The 23061-nt window shown below is 52.5% G+C and overlaps 1 protein-coding gene across 2 annotated transcripts; it reads left to right on the top strand.

Moving 5' to 3' along the window:
• Positions 1 to 6425: 6425 nt before the first annotated feature.
• Positions 6426 to 13218, top strand: VAMP2 (vesicle associated membrane protein 2). Of its 2 annotated transcripts, none has more exons than XM_038768943.1 (5): positions 6426 to 6526; positions 7419 to 7539; positions 10100 to 10258; positions 11001 to 11052; positions 11290 to 13218. In XM_038768943.1, coding segments are annotated over exons 1-5 (351 nt in total). In that variant the 5' UTR covers positions 6426 to 6524; the 3' UTR covers positions 11307 to 13218. The 2 variants fall into 2 exon arrangements, with proteins under 2 accessions (XP_038624871.1, XP_038624870.1); XM_038768942.1 differs by lacking the exon at positions 6426 to 6526 and adding an exon at positions 6802 to 6827.
• The last annotated feature ends 9843 nt before the right edge of the window (positions 13219 to 23061 follow it).

Here is a 23061-nt window from a genome sequence, read left to right as displayed (position 1 = left end):
GGTCCCTACCCAACAGTGGGCTCATAGTCAGTGGGCGGATGTGTGGAGGGAGGACATTCCAGGCCAGGGGGAGGATTAGTACATTAGTAAGCGCTTTGTACAGTGCTCTGCACATAGTAAGCGCTCAATAAATACGATTGATTGATTGATGTGGACCGGGGGTCTGGTGAGAACGAGGCCCAGGGAGGAGGTTAGCAGCAGAGGAGCGGAGGGTGCGGGCTGGGCTGTAGGAGCAGAGAAGGGAGGTGAGGTAGGAGGGGGTGAGGGACTAAGGGAAGACTTAATCACCCTTCTGACTTGAACCCTGTGAACCCTACGTGGGCCAAGGGACTGTGTCTGACCTGATCGTCTTGCATCGATTCCAGCGCTCAGCAGCGCTTGACACAGCAAGCGCTCAACAAATACCTAATAAAAAGGAAAAAAGGACTTCCTGTCTGTCAGAATGGGCGACAGGCCACCCCGATCTGCTCCTAGAGATCTTTAGGGAAAAGCGTACCCACCTGTCTGCCCATCAGCTATCTGGAGGCAGGGGACTGGACCTGATGACCCCTCTTCAGGTCTGGGATTCTAGGAAAAAGCGAAACAGTTGGGTGGAGAGAGGGAGAGACACATGTACATGCTCTTTTAGACTGTGAGCCCACTGTTGGGTAGGGACTGTCTCTATGTGTTGCCAATTTGTACTTCCCAAGCGCTTAGTACAGTGCTCTGCACATAGTAAGCGCTCAATAAATACGATTGATTGATTGATTGATGTACACTCTTTCTGTCCCAGGTCTTTCTGCCGAGGTCCTGTCACCTGCCTCTTTGAGGGGGCAGGGGAGCAGGGCAGGACCACGGGCCGGAGGAGCCAACTGGTCATCGTGAGCACCCAGGGGGCAGGAGGGGGAGGCTTCAAAAAATCTGCCATTTTGGGTCATTTCGGCTCTGAGGGAGACTCTTGGATCTTTTCAGAGGTGAGGGGTGGACAAGTGGGTAGCCCGGCCCAAAATACCTTGGCGGGGGAGAGGGGGACGTCCCTCCTGGGGATTGGGCTTTTAGACTGTGAGCCCACTCTTTTAGACTGTGAGCCCACTGTTGGGTAGGGGCTGTCTCTATACGTTGCCAACTTGGACTTCCCAAGCGCTTAGTACAGTGCTCTGCACACAGTAAGCGCTCAATAAATATGATTGATGATGATGATGATGATTGGGCAACCCTAGGAGAAGCAGCGTGGCTCAGTGGAAAGAGCACGGATTTTGGAGTCAGAGGTCATGGGTTCAAATCCCAGCTCTGCCAACTGTCGGCTATGTGACTTTGAGCAAGTCTCTTGACTTCTCTGTGCCTCAGTTACCTCATCTGGAAAACGGGGATTAAGACTGTGAGCGCCCCCGTGGGACAACCTGATCACCTTGTAACCTCCCCAGCGATTAGAACAGTGCTTTGCACATAGTAAGCGCTTAATAAATGCCATTATTATTATTATTACTGACTGCCCCTTTGATTTGGCAGGATTTTCAGGCGTTAACTGAGCAGGACTGGGTGGTAAGCAATGGGGAGGGGGGGCTCCGGTCTTGAAGGGGAAACCTCTTCTTTATGGTTCTGTAAGACCTATGCATACAACGATCAATCAATCAATCGTATTTATTGAGCGCTTACTGCGTGCAGAGCACTGTACTAAGCGCTTGGGAAGTACAAGTTGGCAACATATAGAGACAGTCCCTACCCAACAGTGGGCTCACAGTCCAAAAGTCTAAAAGTCGACATCTAGACTGTCAGCCCGTTGTTGGGTAGGGACCCTCTTTATATGTTGCCGACTTGTACCTCCCAAGCGCTTAGTACAGTGCTCTGCAAACAGTAAGCACTCAATAAATACGATTGAATGAATGAATATGCATCTCACTGGATCCAGTGGTCTGCAGTGCCAGCCTCCCTCCCTGGTGGTCTCCGGCTCCTTCCCACTGCAATCGGAGGCACAGGGTGGAGGAAGAGCAGTGTGGCTTAGGGGCTAGAGCCCGGGCTTGGGAGGCAGAAGGTCCTGGGTTCTAATCCCAGCTCCACACCAGTCTGCTCTGTGACCTTGGGCAAGTCTCTTCACTTCTCTGGACCTCAGTTCCCACATCTGTAAAATGGGGATTAAGCGTGTGAGCTCCATGTGGGACAGGGACTGGGTCCAACCTGATTAATTTGTACCGACCCCACTGCTTAGAACAGTGCTTGGCACATAGTAAGTGCTTAACAAGTAATAATGATGATGGCATTTATTAAGCGCTTACTATGTGCCAAGCACTGTTCTAAGCGCTGGGGAGGTTACAAGGTGATCAGGTTGTCCCACAGGGGGCTCATAGTCTTAATCCCCACTTTACAGATGAGGGAACTGAGGAACGGAGAATAATAATGATGGCATTTATTAAGCACTTACTATGTGCAAAGCACTGTTCTAAGCGCTGGGGAGGATATAAGGTGATTAAGTTGTCCCACGTGGGGCTCATAGTCTTAATCCCCATTTTACAGATGAGGGAACTGAGGAACGGAGAATAATAATGATAGCATTTATTAAGCACTTACCATGTGCAAAGCACTGTTCTAAGCACTGGGGAGGTTACAAGGTGATCAGGTTGTCCCCCGGGGGGCTCACACGCTTAATCCCCATTTTACAGATGAGGGAACTGAGGAACGGAGAATAATAATGATAGCATTTATTAAGCACTTACTATGTGCAAAGCACTGTTCTAAGCGCTGGGGAGGATACAAGGTGATTAAGTTGTCCCACGTGGGGCTCACAGTCTTAATCCCCATTTTACAGATGAGGGAACTGAGGAACAGAGAATAATAATGATGGCATTTATTAAGCACTTACTATGTGCAAAACACTGTTCTAAGCGCTGGGGAGGTTACAAGGTGATCAGGTTGTCCCACGGGGGGCTCACAGTCTTAATCCCCATTTTACAGATGCGGGAACTGAGGAACGGAGAAGTGAAGTGACTTGCCCAAAGTCACACAGCTGACAATTACCACTAAGGGACTGTTGGGTAGGGACTGTCTCTATATGTTGCCAACTTGCACTTCCCAAGCGCTTAGCACAGTGCTCTGCACACAGTAAGCGCTCAATAAATACGATTGATGATGGTAATGCTTAATATTAGTACTTAATACTTACCCAGATCCTTTCCCGTGGTCCGGTTTCTCCCTCAGAAGTACCATAATAATAAAGAGCACAGGCCTGAGAGTCAGAGGACCTGGGTTCTAATCCTGCCTCCGGCACTTGGCTGCTGTGTAACTTTGTGCAAATCGCTACGCTTCCCTGTGCCTCGGTTCCCCCATCTGTGAAATGGGGGTTCAATACCTATTCTCCCTAATACTTAGACCGTGAGCCCCGTGTGAATGAATGAATCTTGCATCTACCCCATCAGTCAGCACAGTTCTTGACGTGTATTCATTCGGCTGTATTTATTGAGCGCGTACTGTGTGCAGAGCACTGGACTAAGCGCTGGGGAGAGTACACTGTAACAATAAATGGACACGCTCCCTGCCCACAACGAGCTTAAATTCTAGAGGAGTAGTAAGTGTTTAACAAATACCACAATTGATTATTGATTGATTATTGGTATGGATCAACTGGGGAGCAGGATTCCTGGGGGAAGCAGGTTTGAAAGGAGGGCCATGGATGAGGGAACGCGTCTCCGGCCTCCATCCTAGTGTGTTCGCCCCAGCGCTTAGCCCAGTGCTCTGCCCCCGGCGCTCAATCAATAGCCGCCCTGCTGCTGACGATGAGGTGGGGGTGGGTGAGGCGTGGGGCAGGTCACGTATGACATTAGCATGCCTGAGGCGGGTCCTAAGCGTGGGGTGGGGAGGGGGGCTCAGGGGAGCATCCCAAAGGGCCCGCCCCGCCCCGCCCCGGGTTTCTGAGCCCTTGGGCCTCCCCTCGCCGCCCCCGCGACCCCCGTGCCCTGCCCTCCACCCCCACCCCCCGGAGGTGGCCGTTCCCCCTCCCCACCCTCCGCGCCCTCCCCTCTCCCCCTCAGGTGCTCTCCCTGCCCCCCCAGATGCCCTCCCCTCTCCCCTTCAAGTACCCTCCCTGTTCCCCAGGTGCCCTCCGTGCTCCCCCAGATGCCCTCCCCTCTCTACTCAGGTGCCCTCCCTGCTCCCCCAGATGCCCTCCCCTCTCCCCCTCAGGTGCCCTCCCTGTTCCTCCAGATGCCCTCCCCTCTCCCCCCCTCAGGTGCCCTCCCAGCTCCCCAAGATGCCCTCTCCTATCCCCCTTAGGTGCCCTCCCTGCTCCTCCAGATCCCTCCCCTCTCCCCCTTAGGTGCCCTCCCTGCTCCCCCAGATGCCCTCCCCTCTCCCCCTCAAGTACCCTCCCTGTTCCCCCAGATGCCCTCCCCTCTCCCACCAGGTGCCCTCCCCTCTCCCCCCAGGTGCCCTCCCCTCTCCCCCTCAGGTACCCTCCCTGCTTCCCCAGATGCCCTCCCCTCTCCCCTCAAGTACCCTCCCTGTTCCCCTAGATGCCCTCCCCTCTCCCCCTCAGGTGCCCTCCCTGTTCCTCCAGATGCCCTCCCCTCTCCACCTCAGGTGCCCTCCCTGCTCCCCCAGACGCCCTCCCCTCTCAATCGATCAGTCAATCAATCAATCGTATTTATTGAGCGCTTACTGTGTGCAGAGCACTGGACTAAGCGCTTGGGAAGTCCAAGTCGGCAACACATAGAGACAGCCCCTACCCAACAGCGGGCTCACAGTCTAGAAGGGGGAGACAGAGAACAAAACCAAATATACTAACAAAGTAAAATAAATACAATAGAAATGTACAAGATAAATAAATAGAGTAATAACTATGTACAAACATAAATACATATATACAGGTGCTGCGGGGAAGGGAAGGAGGTAAGATGGGGGGGGATGGAGAGGGGGACGAGGGGGAGACGCCCTCCCTTCTCCCCTCAGGTGCCCTCCCTGCTCCCCCAGATGCCCTCCCCTCTCCCCCTCAGGTGCCCTCCCTGCTCCCCCGGATGCCCTCCCCTCTCCCACCAGATGCCCTCCCCTCTCCCCCTCAGGTGCCCTCCCCTCTCCCACCAGATGCCCTCCCCTCTCCCCCTCAGGTACCCACTCTGTTCCCCCAGATGGCCTCTCCTCTCCCCCTCAGGTGCCCTTCCTGCTCCCCCAGATGCCCTCCCCTCTCCCCCTCAGGTGCCCTCCCCTCTCCCCCGGATGCCCTCCCCTCTCCCCCTCAGGTGCCCTCCCTGCTCCCCCGGATGCCCTCCCCTCTCCCACCAGATGCCCTCCCCTCTCCCCCTCAGGTGCCCTCCCCTCTCCCACCAGATGCCCTCCCCTCTCCCCCTCAGGTACCCGCTCTGTTCCCCCAGATGGCCTCTCCTCTCCCCCTCAGGTGCCCTCCCTGCTCCCCCAGATGCCCTCCCCTCTCCCCCTCAGGTGCCCTCCCCTCTCCCCCGGATGCCCTCCCCTCTCCCCCTCAGGTGCCCTCCCTGCTCCCCCGGATGCCCTCCCCTCTCCCACCAGATGCCCTCCCCTCTCCCCCTCAGGTGTCCTCCCCTCTCCCACCAGATGCCCTCCCCTCTCCCCCTCAGGTACCCGCTCTGTTCCCCCAGATGGCCTCTCCTCTCCCCCTCAGGTGCCCTCCCTGCTTCCCCAGATGCCCTCCCCTCTCCCCTCAGGTGCCCTTTCTGCTCCCCCAGATGCCCTCCCCTCTCCCCCTCAGGTGCCCTCCCCTCTTCCCCTCAGGTGCCCTCCCTGCTCCCCCAGATGCCCTCCCCTCTCCCCCCCAGGTGCCCTCCCTTCTCCCCCTCAGGTGCTCTACCTGCTTCCCCAGATGCCCTCCCCTCTCCCCCTCAGGTGCTCTCCCTGCTACCCCAGATGCCCTCCCCTCTTCCCCTCAGGTGCCCTCCCTGCTCCCCCAGATGCCCTCCCCTCTCCCCCTCAGGTGCCCTCCCTTCTCCCCCTCAGGTGCTTTACCTGCTTCCCCAGATGCCCTCCCCTCTCCCCCTCAGGTGCTTTACCTGCTTCCCCAGATGCCCTCCCCTCTCCCCCTCAGGTGTCCTCCCTGCTCCCGTAGATGCCCTCTCCTCTCCCCCTCAGGTGCCCTCCCTGCTCCCGTAGATGCCCCCTCCTCTCCCCCTCAGGTGCCCCCCCTGCTCCCCCAGATGCCCTCCCCTCTCCCCCTCAGGTGCCCTCCCCTCTCCCCCCCAGATGCCCTCCCCTGTCCCCCTCAGGTGCCCTCCCTGCCCCCCCGGTTGCCCTCCCCCCTCCCCTCAGGTGCCCTCCCTGCTCCCCCAGATGCCCCCCTCTCCCCCTCAGGTGCCCTCCCTGCCCCCCCGGTTGCCCTCCCCTCTCCCCCTCAGACGCCCTCCGCTTTCCCCCTCAGAGGGCCCCCCTCCCCCGTGCCCCCCGCGCCCCCCGCCTCCCCCTCCGCCGGGGCGGGCGGAGGCCGGGGTTGCCCGGATGTGGGTGACGCTTGGCCGCCATCTTCCCTTGGCGGGGTTGCCCACCAGCGATCCCCCCTGCATTCCCACCCGACCGCCTCCGCCGCCGCCGCCATGTGAGTGCCCCCCGACATCCCTGACGGACCACCGTGCCCCCCTCCCTCCCCTCTCCTCTCCGCCCTCGACCACCCCCCACGGGCCCAAAGGCCGGGCCTGCCCTGCCACCCTCCCTGTGCGCCCTCCCCCCTTCGCCCCTGCCCCCGGCCTCCAGCCCACCCCCGTTCCCAGCCGTGCCCCCGGTACCCAAGGCCCACCCTGCGGCTCCTGCCAGCCGGCCTGCACCCGGAGGCCCCCTCACCCCTCCTGCCCCTGCCCACACTGCCAGGGGAGGAAGGCAGCGATGGAGGCCCTTCAGGGGTGAAGATGGAGAGGGGATGGGCAGGGGGGCTGGAGGGGTGAGGGACAGGGAGGCCTTTCAGGGGTGAAGATGGAGAGGGGATGGGCAGGGGGGCCGGAGGGGTGAGGGACATGGAGGCCTTTCATCATCATCATCATCAATCGTATTTATTGAGCGCTTACTGTGTGCAGAGCACTGGACTAAGCGCTTGGGAAGTCCAAGTTGGCAACATAGAGAGACAGTCCCTACCCAACAGTGGGCTCACAGTCTAAAAGGGGGAGACAGAGAACAAAACCAAACATACTAACAAAATAAAATAAATAGAATAGATATGTACAAGTAAAATAAATCAATAAATATATATTATATATATTTATATATAAATATATAAATAAATATAATTTATTTATTTCAGGGATGAAGATGGAGAGGGGGTGGGCAGGGGGGCTGGAGGGGTAAGGGAGAAGGAGGCCAAGGGGGGCAGACTTGGGTGGGGGGGTGTCTTTGGGGAATTAGGCCCCCTCCCCCGGCAGAGTGGACCCCAGGAAAAGGTGGGGCGGGGGAGGAAAGGGGCCGTACCCGGGTGATAAACGTTGCCCCCGCCTCCCCAGGTCCGCTCCTGCTGCCACCGCCCCCCCTGTTGCTCCGGCCGGGGAGGGGGGCCCACCGGCCGCCCCCCCAAATCTCACCAGTAACCGCAGGCTGCAGCAGACCCAGGCCCAGGTCGATGAGGTGAGTCTGGGGGTGAGGAGGGGAGACAGGTTCAGCCCGGAACCTGCCCTGTCTTCATGTCTTGGCACCTTTCTACATGTTTGGCTTTGTTGTCTGTCCCCGTTTTCTAGACTGTGAGCCCCCTTGTTGGGTAGGGACCGTCTCTATATCTTGTACTTCCTAAGCGGTTAGTACAGTGCTCTGCACACAGTAGGTGCTCAATAAATACGGCTGAATGAATGCCCTCGATGGGCACCTTCCACAGGTCGATGAGGTGAGTCTGGGGGCGGGTTCAGCCCAGAAGCTGCCCTGTCTTCATGTCTTGTCACCTTTCTATATGTTTTGTTTTGTTGTCTGTCCCCCTTTTCTAGACTGTGAGCCCCTTGTTGGGTAGGGACCGTCTCTATATCTTGTACTTCCTGAGCAGTTAGTACAGTGCTCTGCACACAGCCAGTGCTCAATAAATACGTCTGAATGAATGCCCTCGATGGGCACCGTCCACAGGTCAATGAGGTGAGTCTGGGGGTGGGCGTGAGGAGGGGAGCCAGGTTCAGCCCAGAAGCTGCCCTGTCTTCATGTCTTGTCACCTTTCTATATGTTTTGTTTTGTTGTCTGACCCCCTTTTCTAGACTGTGAGCCCTTTGTTGGGTAGGGACCGTCTCTATATCTTGTACTTCCTAAGCGGTTAGTACAGTGCTCTGCACACAGCCAGTGCTCAATAAATACGTCTGAATGAATGCTCTCGATGGGCACTTTCCACGGGTCGATGAGGTGAGTCTGGGGGCGGGCATGAGGAGGGGAGCCAGGTTCAGCCCGGACGCTGCCCTGTCTTCGTGTCTTGTCACCTTTCTATATGTTTTGTTTTGTTGTCTGGCCCCCTTTTCTAGACTGTGAGCCCCTTGTTGGGTAGGGACCGTCTCTATATCTTGTACTTCCTAAGCGGTTAGTACAGTGCTCTGCACACAGTCTGTGCTCAATAAATACGTCTGAATGAATGCCCTCGATGGGCACCTTCCACAGGTCGATGAGGTGAGTCTGGGTGCGGGCGTGAGGAGGGGAAACAGGTTCAGCCCAGAAGCTGCCCTGTCTTCATGTCTTGTCACCTTTCTATATGTTTTGTTTTGTTGTCTGTCCCCCTTTTCTAGACTGTGAGCCCCCTTGTTGGGTAGGGACCGTCTCTATATCTTGTACTTCCTAAGCGGTTAGTACAGTGCTCTGCACACAGTCTGTGCTCAATAAATACGTCTGAATGAATGCCCTCGATGGGCACCTTCCACAGGTCGATGAGGTGAGTCTGGGTGCGGGCGTGAGGAGGGGAAACAGGTTCAGCCCAGAAGCTGCCCTGTCTTCATGTCTTGTCACCTTTCTATATGTTTTGTTTTGTTGTCTGTCCCCCTTTTCTAGACTGTGAGCCCCCTTGTTGGGTAGGGACCGTCTCTATATCTTGTACTTCCTAAGCGGTTAGTACAGTGCTCTGCACACAGTAAGTGCTCAATAAATACGGCTGAATGAGTGCCCTCGATGGGCACCTTCCACCCTTTCGAGTGACCCTCATCCTTGGCGGTGCTGTGGGGGTCAGGGGTGACGGGCCGGAGGCAGGGTGTGGGTGATGAGAGGACCCAGTCCCCCCCAGCCCCCCAATCCCCATCCCATGCTCTCTGGAAGTGTCTTTTTGCCATGCTCTTGGCAGGGGAGGAGAGAGTTGTGTCTGGAGCAGGCTTTTCCCGTGCCCTCCCATGCTGGGCGTGGGAGGCGTCTGCTCCATCCCGGGCACGTCTGGGGCACGCCGCTCCCGACCACCGGTCTCCCGGGTTTGGCTGGACTCCGTGTACGGGGTGGAAACGGACCACAGATCCCATCGGTCCCTTGGAGTCCGTGAGGTAGCGGCATCCGGGCAGTGGCTCCCGCCAAACCCCAGGCTGCGGGGCTCAGAGTGTCCTAGTGGAGAGAGCACAGGCCTGGGAGTCCAAAGGACCTGGGTTCTAATCCCGGTTCTGCCAGTGGCTTGCCCTGTGACCTTGGGCATGTCCCATCTTTTCTATTTTTCTTGGAGAAGCAGCATGGCCTAGTGGCAAGAGCGCGGGCTTGGGGCATGGGTTCTAATCCCAGCTCTGCCTTCTGTCTGCTGTGTGACCTTGGGCAAGTCGCACTTCGCTTCTGTGTGCCTCAGTTACCTCATCTGTAAAATGGGGATAAAGAAGGTTAACCCCGTGTGGGACAGCCTGATTCCTTGCATCTGCCCTAGTGCTTAGAACAGTGCTTGGCACATAATAAGCACTTAATACCATAATTAGTAATTACTAGTCTCTGCGCCTCAGCTTCCTCAACCATACAATGAGGATGCCTGTCGCCCCTCCTACCGAGGCTGGGAATGGGACCTGTCTGATTTGATTGAATTGTGTTCAGAACGGTGTTTGGCACATAGTGAGCGCTTAACAAATACCGTTAATAAAAAGAAAAAAAGGATGCTGGGCCCCCCCCGGGGGCTGGTGGGAATTGTAGTCCGGGTTGTTGGGGGGCGGGGGTGCCTGGGGCCTGCCTCCTGGCTCCACCTGCCCTTCCCTCCCCTCTTCCCGACCAGGTGGTGGACATTATGCGGGTGAACGTAGACAAAGTCCTGGAGCGGGACCAGAAGCTGTCGGAGCTGGATGACCGGGCCGACGCGCTCCAGGCCGGGGCCTCCCAGTTTGAGACCAGCGCGGCCAAGCTCAAGCGCAAGTACTGGTGGAAAAACCTCAAGGTGACTGGGCTGGGCAGGCGGACGGGCCCCGGGGCGGGGGCCACAGGGGGACAGTCCCAATTGATGGGCAGTGATCGGAGGAGGGCCGGGGCGTTGAGGGTCCCGGATGAGCGGCGCCAACCTAGTGGGTAAAGCCTGGGCTGGGAGTCACGAGGACCTGGGTTCTAGTCCCTTCACTTCTCTGGGCCTCAGTTACCTCGTCCTTAACATGGGGATTAATCAATCAATCATATTTATTGAGTGCTTACTGTGTGCAGAGCACTGTACTAAGCACTTGAGAACATATAGAGACAGTCCCTACCCAACAGTGGGCTCACAGTCTAAAAGGGGGAGGCAGAGAACAAAACCAAACATACTAATAAAATAAATAGAATAGATATGTACAAGTAAAATAAATAGAGTAATAAATATGTACAAACATATATACATATATCCCGTGAGCCACGTGCAGGACATGGTCTGTGTCCAACCTGATTTGCTTGTATCCACCCCAGGGCTTAGTATGGGCCCTGGCACGGAGTAAGCGCTTAAATTCCGCAATCATTATTATTATTATTACTATCGTTATTGCGGGAGCTGGAGGTTGTGGAGGGGGGCTTAGAAAGGGGGCCCAAAGTGGAGGACTGGGCCAGGCCGGGTTGGGGGTTGACGTATGGGGGGGCGGGCTGGGACGCAGCTGTGGCAAAGAACCAACCCAGGCCATCTGTGGCCTGACTTTTAACCCGACCTCTGCCCCGACCAGATGATGATCATTCTGGGAGTGATATGCGCCATCATCCTCATCATCATCATCGGTGAGTGACTCGGGGGCGAGGGCAGGAGCCTCTGGTTCCCCCAAGTTCTCACGGGAGATGGAGATTTGGCCAGCTGCCCCCGGGAGGGGGGATTGGGGGTGGGGGACACGCACATGTGGGAAAGAAGGTCCAAGTGAACCCCAATGACACTGACTCTTGTCTGCTGTCTGTCTCTCCCTGTTTCTGTCTTTTCCCCACTTCTTCCCTTCTCCCTCGTTCTCTGTCTCTTTTCCACAGTTTACTTCAGCTCCTAAGCCCTGGGTGGAGTCGCCTCCGCCCCCCCCCCACACACTCCCTGCTCCTAAGAGGGGTCCTGCCCACCCCCCCTCCCCGCCAGCCCTCCATCCGAAGGCCCCATCCCCGTCCCCCCCACTCAGCCATATCTTCCAGCCCCCTCGCCCCGGGGCCCTGGGGTCTGTGTGTGCGTGTGTGTATGTGTGTGCGTGCGTGTGTGTGTCCGCGTATGTCTTCCTGCCCGACACCCACCCCCCCCCCCCGCCCCCTGTAAATAGTCAGGTTGTTATTTATACATATATAATATTATATATATTTGGTCTGTTTGTAGTTTTATTACTAGGAGATTTTTCCGGTTGTTCTTAAGTCCCCTGACCCGAGCCCTCCTCCCGCCCCACCCTGGACCCCCTCCAGCCCCCTCCCTCATTTTACATCCCATCTGCATAGACTATGCAACCCTTCTACTCTGACCTCCCCCACCACCCCCCGGCCACCCCAGATTTGGCTCCGACGCTGGGACCCGAGCCCCCGTCCCCCCGCCCAGAATATCCCTGTTGCCAGCAATAGCCGAGGCCCCGCATCTGTTCCGTCCAGTCGCCCCCGGACGGCCTTCCAGCCTTCCTCCCGAGCTCCTTCCTCCCAGTGCCCTCCCCCCAGCCACCCACCCACCCACCCACCTCAGTGGTCGTCCTCCTCCCAACCTGACTCGCTTCCCCAACCTCTCCCCGCTATCTCGAGCGCCCAGTCCGTTCCCCGTCTCCCCCAGCCCGGGAGCCCCGGGTGGGACGGGGGCCCTGCCCGACCCGCTGAGCTCGTATCTCCCCCGATTCCCCCAGCGTTTAGCACAGTGCACACTGCACACAGTTCCCAACTCCTGGAGCACTCCCACTGACTCCTGTTCCCCTTGGCCGGGGGGGGGATGGAGACTCCTGGGTCATGCCCCCTCACCACCTCCATCCCATCATCCTCTGACCTCCCAACCCCCCGCCTTCAGCCTCATGATCCCCTTTCCACCTCCGGCAAAATGTCCCCAATCCACCCCTCCCAGGGCCACTGTCTGTTCCTCTCCAACTTCTCCACTGTCAACCCCCTTTCCCCCAGCTGGTGTGTTTTAAGTGTCTTGCAGTTGTCAATGGACCAATTATCTCCACCCTCCTCCTCCTCTTCTTCCTCTTCCAGAGGGCTGAGTAACTCTCCCCTGCCGATATGCACCCCCCCCCCACCAATCCTGTCGGGTTTGGGGAGGGGCTCTGACATTCCCGAGCAGGGGGAATTTGGGGGGTCTCCTTAGCGGGCCCTCCTGCCCCGGGTACATTCCACGTCCCGTTTCCCGGGGGTGGCCTCCACGGGCCCGACACTGCCGAGGAGAGCCCCAGCTCGCCCGCCCCCCCACCCCACCTCCACTCCCGGTTTTGGAGAGCAGCAGTCACTGCCCAGTTCCCCCCCACCCTCCAAACTGGGGGTGGGGAAGGGGACCAAGATGGGGCGACGGAGTCACTGCCAAGGGGGGAAGGCCGAGCTGTAGGGGTGGATCAAGGGCAGGTAACTTCCAGGCTGAGGGAATAGAAGTGGGGGGGGGAATAGGGTCACTGTCTCTTTAAATGGTCAAATTTCCGGGGGTCCGGATGGGGGGCCGGGGGGCATGACCCCTTCTGAGTCTTACAATCAGGGGGTCACTGCTGCTCCTCCTAATTCACCCCTAACCCAGGGAAGAGATACCTCCCGTTGGGGCCCCGGGTTGGGGCGGTTGGCCCCGGGGGGGTCCTGACTCCCTTGGGCCTCCTCCCTCCCCTCCCCCAGACCACCCCGGGGCCCGTTCTCCTTCAGCCCACCCTGCCCCTCCGTCTGCTCCCGTGCCCCCCGGTTCTCTGTGGCGCGTCCAGATTGGTTTATGCTGTGAAAATGTACAATAAATGTGTTGCGAGAATCCAACCCGGGTCTGCGTGTCTGTCTCCGCTTGCAGGTCCTGAGGGACGGAACAGGAATTAGGGCGTCGATTAAGCTCGTGCTCTGTGCTAACCGTCGTCGGGGGCAGATCAGTGGCATGGCGTAGCAGATAGAACTCGGGCTTGGGAGTCAGAGGTCATGGGTTTTAATCCCGGCTCCGTCCCTTGTCTGCCGTGCGGCCGTGGGCAAGTCACTTCACTTCCTTGCCCCTACCTCATCTGTAAAATGGGAATTAAGACTGTGAGCCCCCTGTGAGACAACCTGATCACTTTGTAACCTCCCCAGCGCTTAGAACAGTGCTTTGCACATAGTAAGCGCTTAATAAATGCCGCTATTATTATTATTATTATTTTATTTGGATCACCATGTATCCCCCCCCAGCGTTTAGAACAGTGCTTGGCACATAGTAAGCGCTTAATAAATGCTGCTATTGTTATTATTATTTTATTTGGATCACCATGTATCCCCCCCAGCGTTTAGAACAGTGCTTTGCACATAGTAAGCGCTTAATAAATGCCGCTATTATTATTATTATTTTATTTGGATCACCATGTATCCCCCCAGCGTTTAGAACAGTGCTTTGCACATAGTAAGCGCTTAACAAATGCCAACATTATTTTTATGGAGAAGCAGCGTGGCTCTGTGGAAAAGAGCATGGGCTTTGGAGTCAGAGCTCATGGGTTCAAATCCCGGCTCCGCCAGTTGTCAGCTGTGTGACTTCGGGCAAGTCACTTAACTTCTCTGGGCCTCGGTTACCTCATCTGTAAAATGGGGATTAAGACTGTGAGCCCCCTGTGGGACAACCTGATCATCATCAATCATATTTATTGAGCGCTTACTGTGTGCAGAGCACTGTACTAAGCGCTTGGGAAGTACAAAATTGGCAACATATAGAGACAGTCCCTACCCAACAGTGGGCTCACAGTCTGATCACTATGTAACCTCCCCAGCGCTTAGAACAGTGCTTTGCACATAGTAAGCGCTTAATAAATGCCATCATCATTATTATTATTATTATTACTGTCCCACTCCCAAAACGCACCTAGGGGCCTCGTCCTCTATGAGCCACCAGAGATGCTCATTCCTGTCCCAGTATCGGGTCTGTAATTTCACACCTCAGATTTATTTTATTTTGTTGGTATGTTTGGTTCTGTTCTCTGTCTCCCCCTTTTAGACTGTGAGCCCACTGTTGGGTAGGGACTGTCTCTATGTGTTGCCAATTTGTACTTCCCAAGCGCTTAGTACAGTGCTCTGCACATAGTAAGCGCTCAATAAATACGATTGATTGATTGATTGATCTGGCTCCGCACCCCAAACTCTTTCCACTCGACCGTCCCCGTCATCCCCCAGGTCACAGGCCTGAGCCGGCGCTTACTACGCGCCAGGCGCTGTACTAAGCTCCGGGATAGATACAAGATATTCGGCCTGGGCCGTCCGTGTCGCACAATGAGACAGCCTAAGCAGAGGGAGTCTCCTCCATGTTGCCCACCCTTGTTGACTCGCCGTTCTTATCTTTCCAGACCACCGACTATCCTCTGAGACCACCAGTTTTGCAAACATCTATCCCACCGGGCTCGCTTCGTTCATTTATTCATTTATAAATACGACTATTTCTCTCTGTGAGCCCACTGTTGGGTAGGGACCGTCTCTCTGTGTTGCCAACTTGTACTTCCCAAGCGCTTAGTACAGTGCCCTGCACACAGTAAGCGCTCAATAAATACGATTGATGGATTGATTAATATCCAAAGCTCGCAGTCGGGGGAGGGATGAGACAGCCAGAATTGGAGACGCGCGTGCTGGGACTCTTCCCCGCCGCCTGTGCTGGAGGTTTCTGATTAGAACACCACCTGGGGTATCTTGCCTGGTGGATAGACTCTTCCCAAGTGTTTAGCACAGTGCTCTGCACACAGTAAGTGCTCAATAAATACCATTGGTTGATACTCGGAAGGAATCGTAGAAATACCCGGGGAAAGGGAGCAACCAATACCACCGTGGCCATTTTTACTCACTTTTTATATCTGTGTAAATATACTTATGTCCCCTACCCCTAATCTATTTTAAAATCTGGCTCCCCCAGTAGACTGTGAGTTCCTTGTGATCAGAGACCATGTCTACCCCCTCTGTTTGTATTGTCTTCTCCCAAGCGCTTAGCGCAGTGCTCTGCACACAGTTAGTGCTCAATAAATACCATTGGTTGACACTCAGAAGGAATCGTAGAAATACCCTGGGAAAGGGAGCAACCAATACCATCGTGGCCATTTTTACTCGCTTTTTATATTTGTGTAAATATAGTTATGTCCCCTACCCCTAATCTATTTTTACTCACTTCTTATATTTGTGTAAATATACTTATGTCCCCTACCCCTAATCTATTTTAAAATCTGGCTCCCCCAGTAGACTGTGAGTTCCTTGTGATCAGGGACCATGTCTACCCCCTCTGTTTGTATTGTCTTCTCCCAAGCGCTTAGTCCAGTGCTCTGCACACAGGTAGTGCTCAATAAATACCATTGGTTGATACTTGGAAGGAATCGTAGAAATACCCGGGGAAAGGGAGCAACAAAGACCACGATGGCCATTTTTACTCGCTTTTTATATTTGTGTAAATATACTTATGTCCCCTACCCCTAATCTATTTTAAAATCTGGCTCCCCCAGTAGACCATGAGTTCCTTGTGATCAGGGACCGTGTCTACCCCCTCTGTTTGTATTGTCTTCTCCCAAGCGCTTAGTCCAGTGCTCTGCACACAGTTAGTGCTCAGTAATAATAATAATAATAATGATGGCATTTGTTAAGCGCTCACTATGTGCAGAGCACTGTTCTAAGCGCTGGGGGGGAGATACAAGGTGATCAAGTTGTCCCACGTGGGGCTCACAGTCTTAATCCCCATTTTACAGATGAGGTAACTGAGGCTCAGAGACGTGAAGTGACTTGCCCAAGGTCGCACAGCAGACATGTGGCGGAGCTGGGATTCGAACCCAGGACCTCTGGCTCCAATGCCTGTGCTCTTTCCACTGAGCCACGCTGCTTCCCCAATAAATACCACTGGTTGATACTTGGCAGGAATCGTAGAAATACCTGGGGAAAGGGAGCAACCAATACCACCGTGGCCATTTTGACTCGCTTTTTATATTTGTGCAAATATACTTATGTCCCCTACCCCTAATCTATTTTAAAATCTGGCTCCCCCAGTAGACTGTGAGTTCCTTGTGATCAAGGACCGTGTCTACCCCCTCTGTTTGTATTGTCTTCTCCCAAGCGCTTAGTCCAGTGAGTGCTCAATAAATACCATCGGTTGATACTCAGAAGGAATCGTAGAAATACCCGGGGAAAGGGAGCAACAAAGACCATCGTGGCCATTTTTACTCGCTTTTTATATTTGTGTAAATATACTTATGTCCCCTACCCCTAATCTATTTTAAAATCTGGCTCCCCCAGTAGACTGTGAGTTCCTTGTGATCAAGGACCGTGTCTACCCCCTCTGTATTGTTTTCTCCCAAGCGCTTAGTCCAGTGCTCTGCACACAGTTAGTGCTCAATAAATACCATTGATTGATACTTGGAAGGAATCGTAGAAATACCCAGGGAAAGGGAGCAACCAATACCACCACGGCCATTTTTACTCACTTTTTATATCTGTGTAAATATATTTATGTCCCCTACCCCTAATCTATTTTAAAATCTGGCTCCCCCAGTAGACTGTGAGTTCCTTGTGATCAAGGACCGTGTCTACCCCCTCTGTATTGTCTTCTCCCAAGCGCTTAGTCCAGTGCTCTGCACACAGTTAGTGCTCAATAAATACCATTGATTGATACTCGGAAGGAATCGCAGAAATAGCCGGGGAAAGGGAGCAACCAATACCACCGTGGCCATTTTTACTCGCTTTTTATATTTGTGCAAATATACTTATGTCCCCTGCCCCTAATCTATTTTAAAATTTGGCTCCCCCAGTAGACTGTGAGTTCCTTGTGATCAGAGACCGTGTCTACCCCCTCTGTTTGTATTGTCTTCTCCCAAGCGCTTAGTCCAGTGCTCTGCATACAGTTAGTGCTCAGTAAATACCATTGATTGATTGATTGAATCATCAGCCCCCACCCCCAAAGACTTGGCAAGCATCAGTGGCTACATACTCCAGCCTGGAAGACCCCAACCAAATCAATCAGTCAATCAATTCATTCATTCATTCATCATCATCATCATCATCAATCGTATTTATTGAGCGCTTAGTGTGTGCAGAGCACTGTACTAAGCGCTTGGGAAGTACAAGTTGGCAACATATACAGTCCCTACCCAACAGTGGGCTCACAGTCTAAAAGAGATGGGAAAGGAGGAGGAAAGGAGATGGGAAAGCAGGAGGGAAGGAGATGGGAAAGGAGATGGGGAAGGAGGAGGAAAGGAGATGGGAAGGAGAAGGAAAAGGAGGAAGGAAGGAGAAAAGAAAGGAGGAGGGAAGGAGATGGGAAAGGAGGAAGGAAGGAGATGAGAAAGGAGATGGGGAAGGAGGAGGAAAGGAGATGGGAAGGAGAAGGAAAAGGAGGAAGGAAGGAGAAAAGAAAGGAGGGAAGGAGATGGGAAAGGAGGAAGGAAGGAGAAAGGAAAGGAGGAGGGAAGGAGATGGGAAAGGAGAAAGGAAAGGAGGAAGGAAGGAAATGGGAAAGGAGAAGGGAAGGAGATGGGAAAGGAGGAAGGAAGGAGAAAGGAAAGGAAATGGGAAAGGAGAAGGGAAGGAGATGGGAAAGGAGGAAGGAAGGAGAAGGAAGGAGAAATACGATTCATTCAATCGTATTTATTGAGTGCTTACTGTGTGCAGAGCACTGTACTAAGCGCTTGGGAAGTACAGGTTGGCAACATATACAGTCCCTACCCAACAGTGGGCTCACAGTCTAGAAGTGGGAGACAGAGAACAAAACATATTAACAAAATAAAATAAATAAATAGAATATGTACAAGTAAAATAAACAGAGTAATATTTATTGTATTTATTGAACGCCGTGTGCAGAGCACTGGACTAAGGACTTCAAACAATTGTGTTTATGGAGCACTTTCCATGTGCAGAGTTAGCTCCCGGTTATTCATCGGTTCAAATCCCGGCTCCGCCACTTGTCAGCTGTGTGACCTTGGGCAAGTCACTTCACTTCTCTGGGCCTCAGTGACCTCATCTGTAAAATGGGGATTAAGACTGGGAGCCCCCCGTGGGACAACCTGATCACCTTGTAAACTCCCCAGCGCTTAAATAAATCAATCAATAAATACGATTGATTGATTGATTGCTTTGCACACAGTAAGTGCTTAATAAATGCCATTATTATTATTATTATTATTATTATTCAAGGCCACCCCATTATTGAACCGAGGCATCTCCCTGCAGCCCCCTTCGGGGGTATCATCCGGGCCCACTCTCTCTTCTCTGAATCCCACGTCACCCACCCTTATTTTTAAAAATAGTATGTGAGCATGTACTATGGGCCAGGCACTGTACTAAGCGCTGGGGTAGATACAAGCTATTCGGGTGGGACGCAGTCCCTGTCCCACACGGGCTTCACCGCCTTCATCCCCATTTTTACAGATGAGGTGACTGCGGCCCAGGGAAGTGAAATGACTTGTCCAAGGTCATACAGCATGAACCCCCACATTTTTAGACTGTGAGCCCACTGTTGGGTAGGGACCGTCTCTATATGTTGCCAACTTGTACTTCCCAAGCGCTTAGTACAGTGCTCTGCACACAGTAAGCGCTCAATAAATACGATTGATTGATTGACAGAGACTGTGTCCAACCTGATATGCTTGTATCCACCCCAGTGCTTAGTACAGTGCCTGGCACATAGTAAGCACATGAGAAGCAGCATGGCGTGGTGGTTAGAGCCTGGGCTGGGGAGCCTTGAGGTCATGGGTTCTAATCCTGGGTCCACCGCTTGTCCGCTGTGTGGCCTTGGGCAAGTCACTTCACTTCTCTGGGCCTCAGTGACCTCGTCTGTAAACTGAGGATTGAGGCTGTGAACCCCACATGGGACAGGGACTGTGTCCAACCTGATTTCCTTGGATCCACCCCAGCGCTTAGTACAGTGCCTCGCACGTAGTTAAGCACTTAACAAATACCATCATTATTATTTTTATTATTAACAATTACCATTATTTTTATTATTAACAAATACAGTGCCTGGCACATAGGTGCTTAACAAATACGGTCATTATTATTTTTATTATTAACAAATACCATTATTTTTTAAAAAATACAGTGCCTGGCAGCTGTGTGACTTTGGGCAAGTCACTTAACTTCTCTGTGCCTCAGTTACCTCATCTGTAAAATGGGGATTAAAGCTGTGAGCCCCCCGTCGGACAACCTGATCACCTTATATCCTCCCCAGCTTTGCACATAGTAAGCGCTTAATAAATGCCATCATATTATTATCAACAAATACCATTATTTTTATTATTAACAAATACAGTGCCTGGCACATAGGTGCTTAATAAATACCCTCATTATCATTTTTATTATTAACAAATGCCATTACTTTGATTATTAACAAATGCAGTGCCTGGCACATAGGCGCTTAACAAATACCCTCATTATCATTTTTATTATTAACAACTACCATTATTCTGATCATTAACAAATCCAGTGCCTGGCACATAGGTGCTTAACAAATACCTGCATTATCATTTTTATTATTAATAAATACCACTATTTTGATTATTAACAAATCCAGTGCCTAGCACACAGGCGCTTAACAAATACCCTCATTATCATTTTTATTATTAACAAATACCATTATTTTGATTATTAACAAACGCACTGCCTGGCACATAGGCGCTTAACAAATTCCCTCATTATCATTTTTATTATTAACAAATACAGTGCCTGGCACCTAGGTGCTTAACAAATACCCTCATTATCATTTTTATTATTAACAAATACCATTATTTTGATTATTAGCAAATCCAGTGCCTGGCACCTAGGCGCTTAACAAATACCCTCATTTTCATTTTTATTATTAACAAATACTATTATTTTGATTATTAGCAAATCCAGTGCCTGGCACCTAGGCGCTTAACAAATACCCTCATTATCATTTTTATTATTAAGAAATACAGTGCCTGGCACCTAGGCGCTTAACAAATACCCTCATTCTCGTTTTTATTATTAACAAATGCCATTATTTTGATTATTAACAAATCCAGTGCCTGCCACCTAGGCGCTTAACAAATACCCTCATCATTTTGATTAGTGACAAATGCCATTGTTTTGATTATTAACAAATGCAGTGCCTGGCACATAGGCACTTAACAAATACCCTCATTATTTTTATTAGTGACAAATGCCATTATTTTGATTAGTGACAAATGCCATTATTTTGATTAGTAACAAATGCCATTATTTTGATTATTAACAAATGCAGTAAGTGCCTGGCACATAGGCGCTTAACAAATACCATTATTATTATGAATTATTATTATTGAGCGCCTAACAAATGCCTTAATCCTAATTTAACAAATCCCATAATAATATGAGCAAGCGGTTAATACAGTGCCGTGCACAAAATAAACGCTCAGTATCAGCGTCAGGCTCCCACCTCCGCCGCAATACAGGCCCCTTGCGCGTGCGCAGTGGCCCCGCTTCTGCCCGTTGGGGCAGTGACGTCACGGAAAATCCCTCGCGCGCCGAGGTAAACAAGCTGCCGCGTGAGCCCGGCGGCACGCGGCTCGCGGGGCCGGCGCCTGCGCCCGGCAGCCAATGGCGGCTCGGCGGGGCTCGGCCCACCCCCCACCCCCCCCCCGCCCCCGCCCAGCGGTAGCCAATGGAAAGGGGCCGGGGGCGGGGCGCGCGCACGAGGCGCGGGGCATGGGGGCGAGGGCGGCCAATGGGAGCGCGAGGGGGCGCGGCTTCCGGTCGGACGGCGGCCAATCGGCGCGGAGGGGGGCCGCGCACGTGTCCCCCGCCTCTGGGGCGCGGGCCGTTGGCCAATCGGAGGCCGCAGGGAGGGGCGGGGGGGGGGCCGAGCGCGGGGACCAATGAGCGCGGCGGGGGCGGCGGGCCGGCCAATGAGAGGCCGAGGGGGCGGGTCCAGCGCGAGCCCGGCCCTGCCTGAGGCGACGGCGGGCGCTTCTCCTCAGAGCCCGGGAGGCCGCCGGAAGGGACGGACCTCGCTGCCGTGACTGAGTGAGTGACCGGTCGCCAGAATAATAATCATTATTAATAATTAATAATTAATACTAATAACGGCCTTTGTGAAGCGATGACTAGGTGTCAAGCACTGTTTTCAGCGCCGCTGGGGTAGATAATGATAATAATAGGTTGGGACCGTCTCTCTATGGTGCCAACTTGGACTTCCCAAGCGCTTAGTCCAGTGCTTTGCACGCAGTAAGCGCTCAATAAATACGATTGAATGAAATTATTATCATTAATCAATCAATCAATCGTATTTATCGTATTAGTCCAGTGCTCTGCACATAGTAAGCGCTCAATAAATACGATTGATGATTGAGCGCTTACTGCGTGGAGAGCACTGGACTAAGCGCTTGGGAAGTGCGCACAGTAAGCGCTCAATAAATACGATTGAATGAAATTATCATTAATCAATCAATCAATCGTATTTATCGTATTAGTCCAGTGCTCTGCACATAGTAAGCGCTCAATAAATACGATTGATGATTGAGCGCTTACTGCGTGGAGAGCACTGGACTAAGCGCTTGGGAAGTGCGCACAGTAAGCGCTTAATAAATACGATTGATTGATTGATTAATGATAATAATTTCATTCTTTCAGTCGTATTTATTGAGCGCTAACTGCGTGCAGAGCACTGGACTAAGCGCTTGGGAAGCGCGCGCAGTAAGCGCTCAATAAATACGATTGATTGATTAATGATAATTTCATTCAGTCAATCGTATTTATTGAGCGCTTACTGTGTGCAGAGCACTGGACTAAGCGCTTGGGAAGTGCGCACAGTAAGCGCTCAATAAATACGATTGATTGATTAATGATAATAATTTCATTCATTCAATTGTATTTGTTGAGCGCTTACTGTGTGCAGAGCACTGGACTAAGCGCTTGGGAAGTGCACACAGTAAGCGCTCAATAAATACAGTTGATTGATTGATTGATGATAATTTCATTCATTCAATCGTATTTATTGAGCGCTTACTGTGTGCAGAGCACTGGACTAAGCGCTTGGGAAGAGCGCACAGTAAGCGCTCAATAAATACGATTGATTGATTGATGATAATTTTATTCAGTCAATCGTATTTATTGAGCGCTTACTGTGTGCAGAGCACTGGGAAGTGCACAAAGTAAGCGCTCAATAAATACGATTTGATTGATTAATGATAATAATTTCATTCATTCAGTCGTATTTGTTGAGCGCTTACAGTGTGCAGAGCACTGGACTAAGCGCTTGGGAAGTGCACACAGTAAGCGCTCGATAAATACGATTGATTGATTGATTAATGGTAATAATTTCATTCATTCAGTCGTATTTATTGAGCGCTTACTGCGTGCAGAGCACTGGACTAAGCGCTTGGGAAGTGCGCACAGGAAGCGCTCAATAAATATGATTGATTGATTAATGATAATTTCATTCAGTCAATCGTATTTATTGAGCGCTTACTGCGTGCAGAGCACTGGACTAAGCACTTGGGAAGTGCGCACAGTAAGCGCTCAATAAATACGATTGATTAATGATAATTACATTCATTCAATCGTATTTATTGAGCGCTTACTGTGTGCAGAGCACTGGACTAAGCTCTTGGGAAGTCCAAGTTGGCAGCGTATAGAGACGGTCCCTACCCAACAGTGGGCTCACAGTCTAAAAAAATAATAATAATAGTGGCATTTATT

This window comes from Tachyglossus aculeatus, chromosome Y4 (genome assembly GCF_015852505.1).
Source record: "Tachyglossus aculeatus isolate mTacAcu1 chromosome Y4, mTacAcu1.pri, whole genome shotgun sequence".
In the NCBI taxonomy this organism is placed as follows: domain Eukaryota; kingdom Metazoa; phylum Chordata; class Mammalia; order Monotremata; family Tachyglossidae; genus Tachyglossus; species Tachyglossus aculeatus.
Note: the sequence above shows the minus strand (reverse complement) of the source record. Positions and strands in the feature narration are given on the sequence as shown.

Bases quoted from the DNA above. Each gene is read 5' to 3' on its own strand.
- VAMP2 (XM_038768942.1), top strand. The intron at 7,540-10,099 runs GTGAGTCTGGGG...CTTCCCGACCAG, and splicing joins CCCAGGCCCAGGTCGATGAG to GTGGTGGACATTATGCGGGT. The intron at 10,259-11,000 runs GTGACTGGGCTG...TGCCCCGACCAG, and splicing joins ACTGGTGGAAAAACCTCAAG to ATGATGATCATTCTGGGAGT.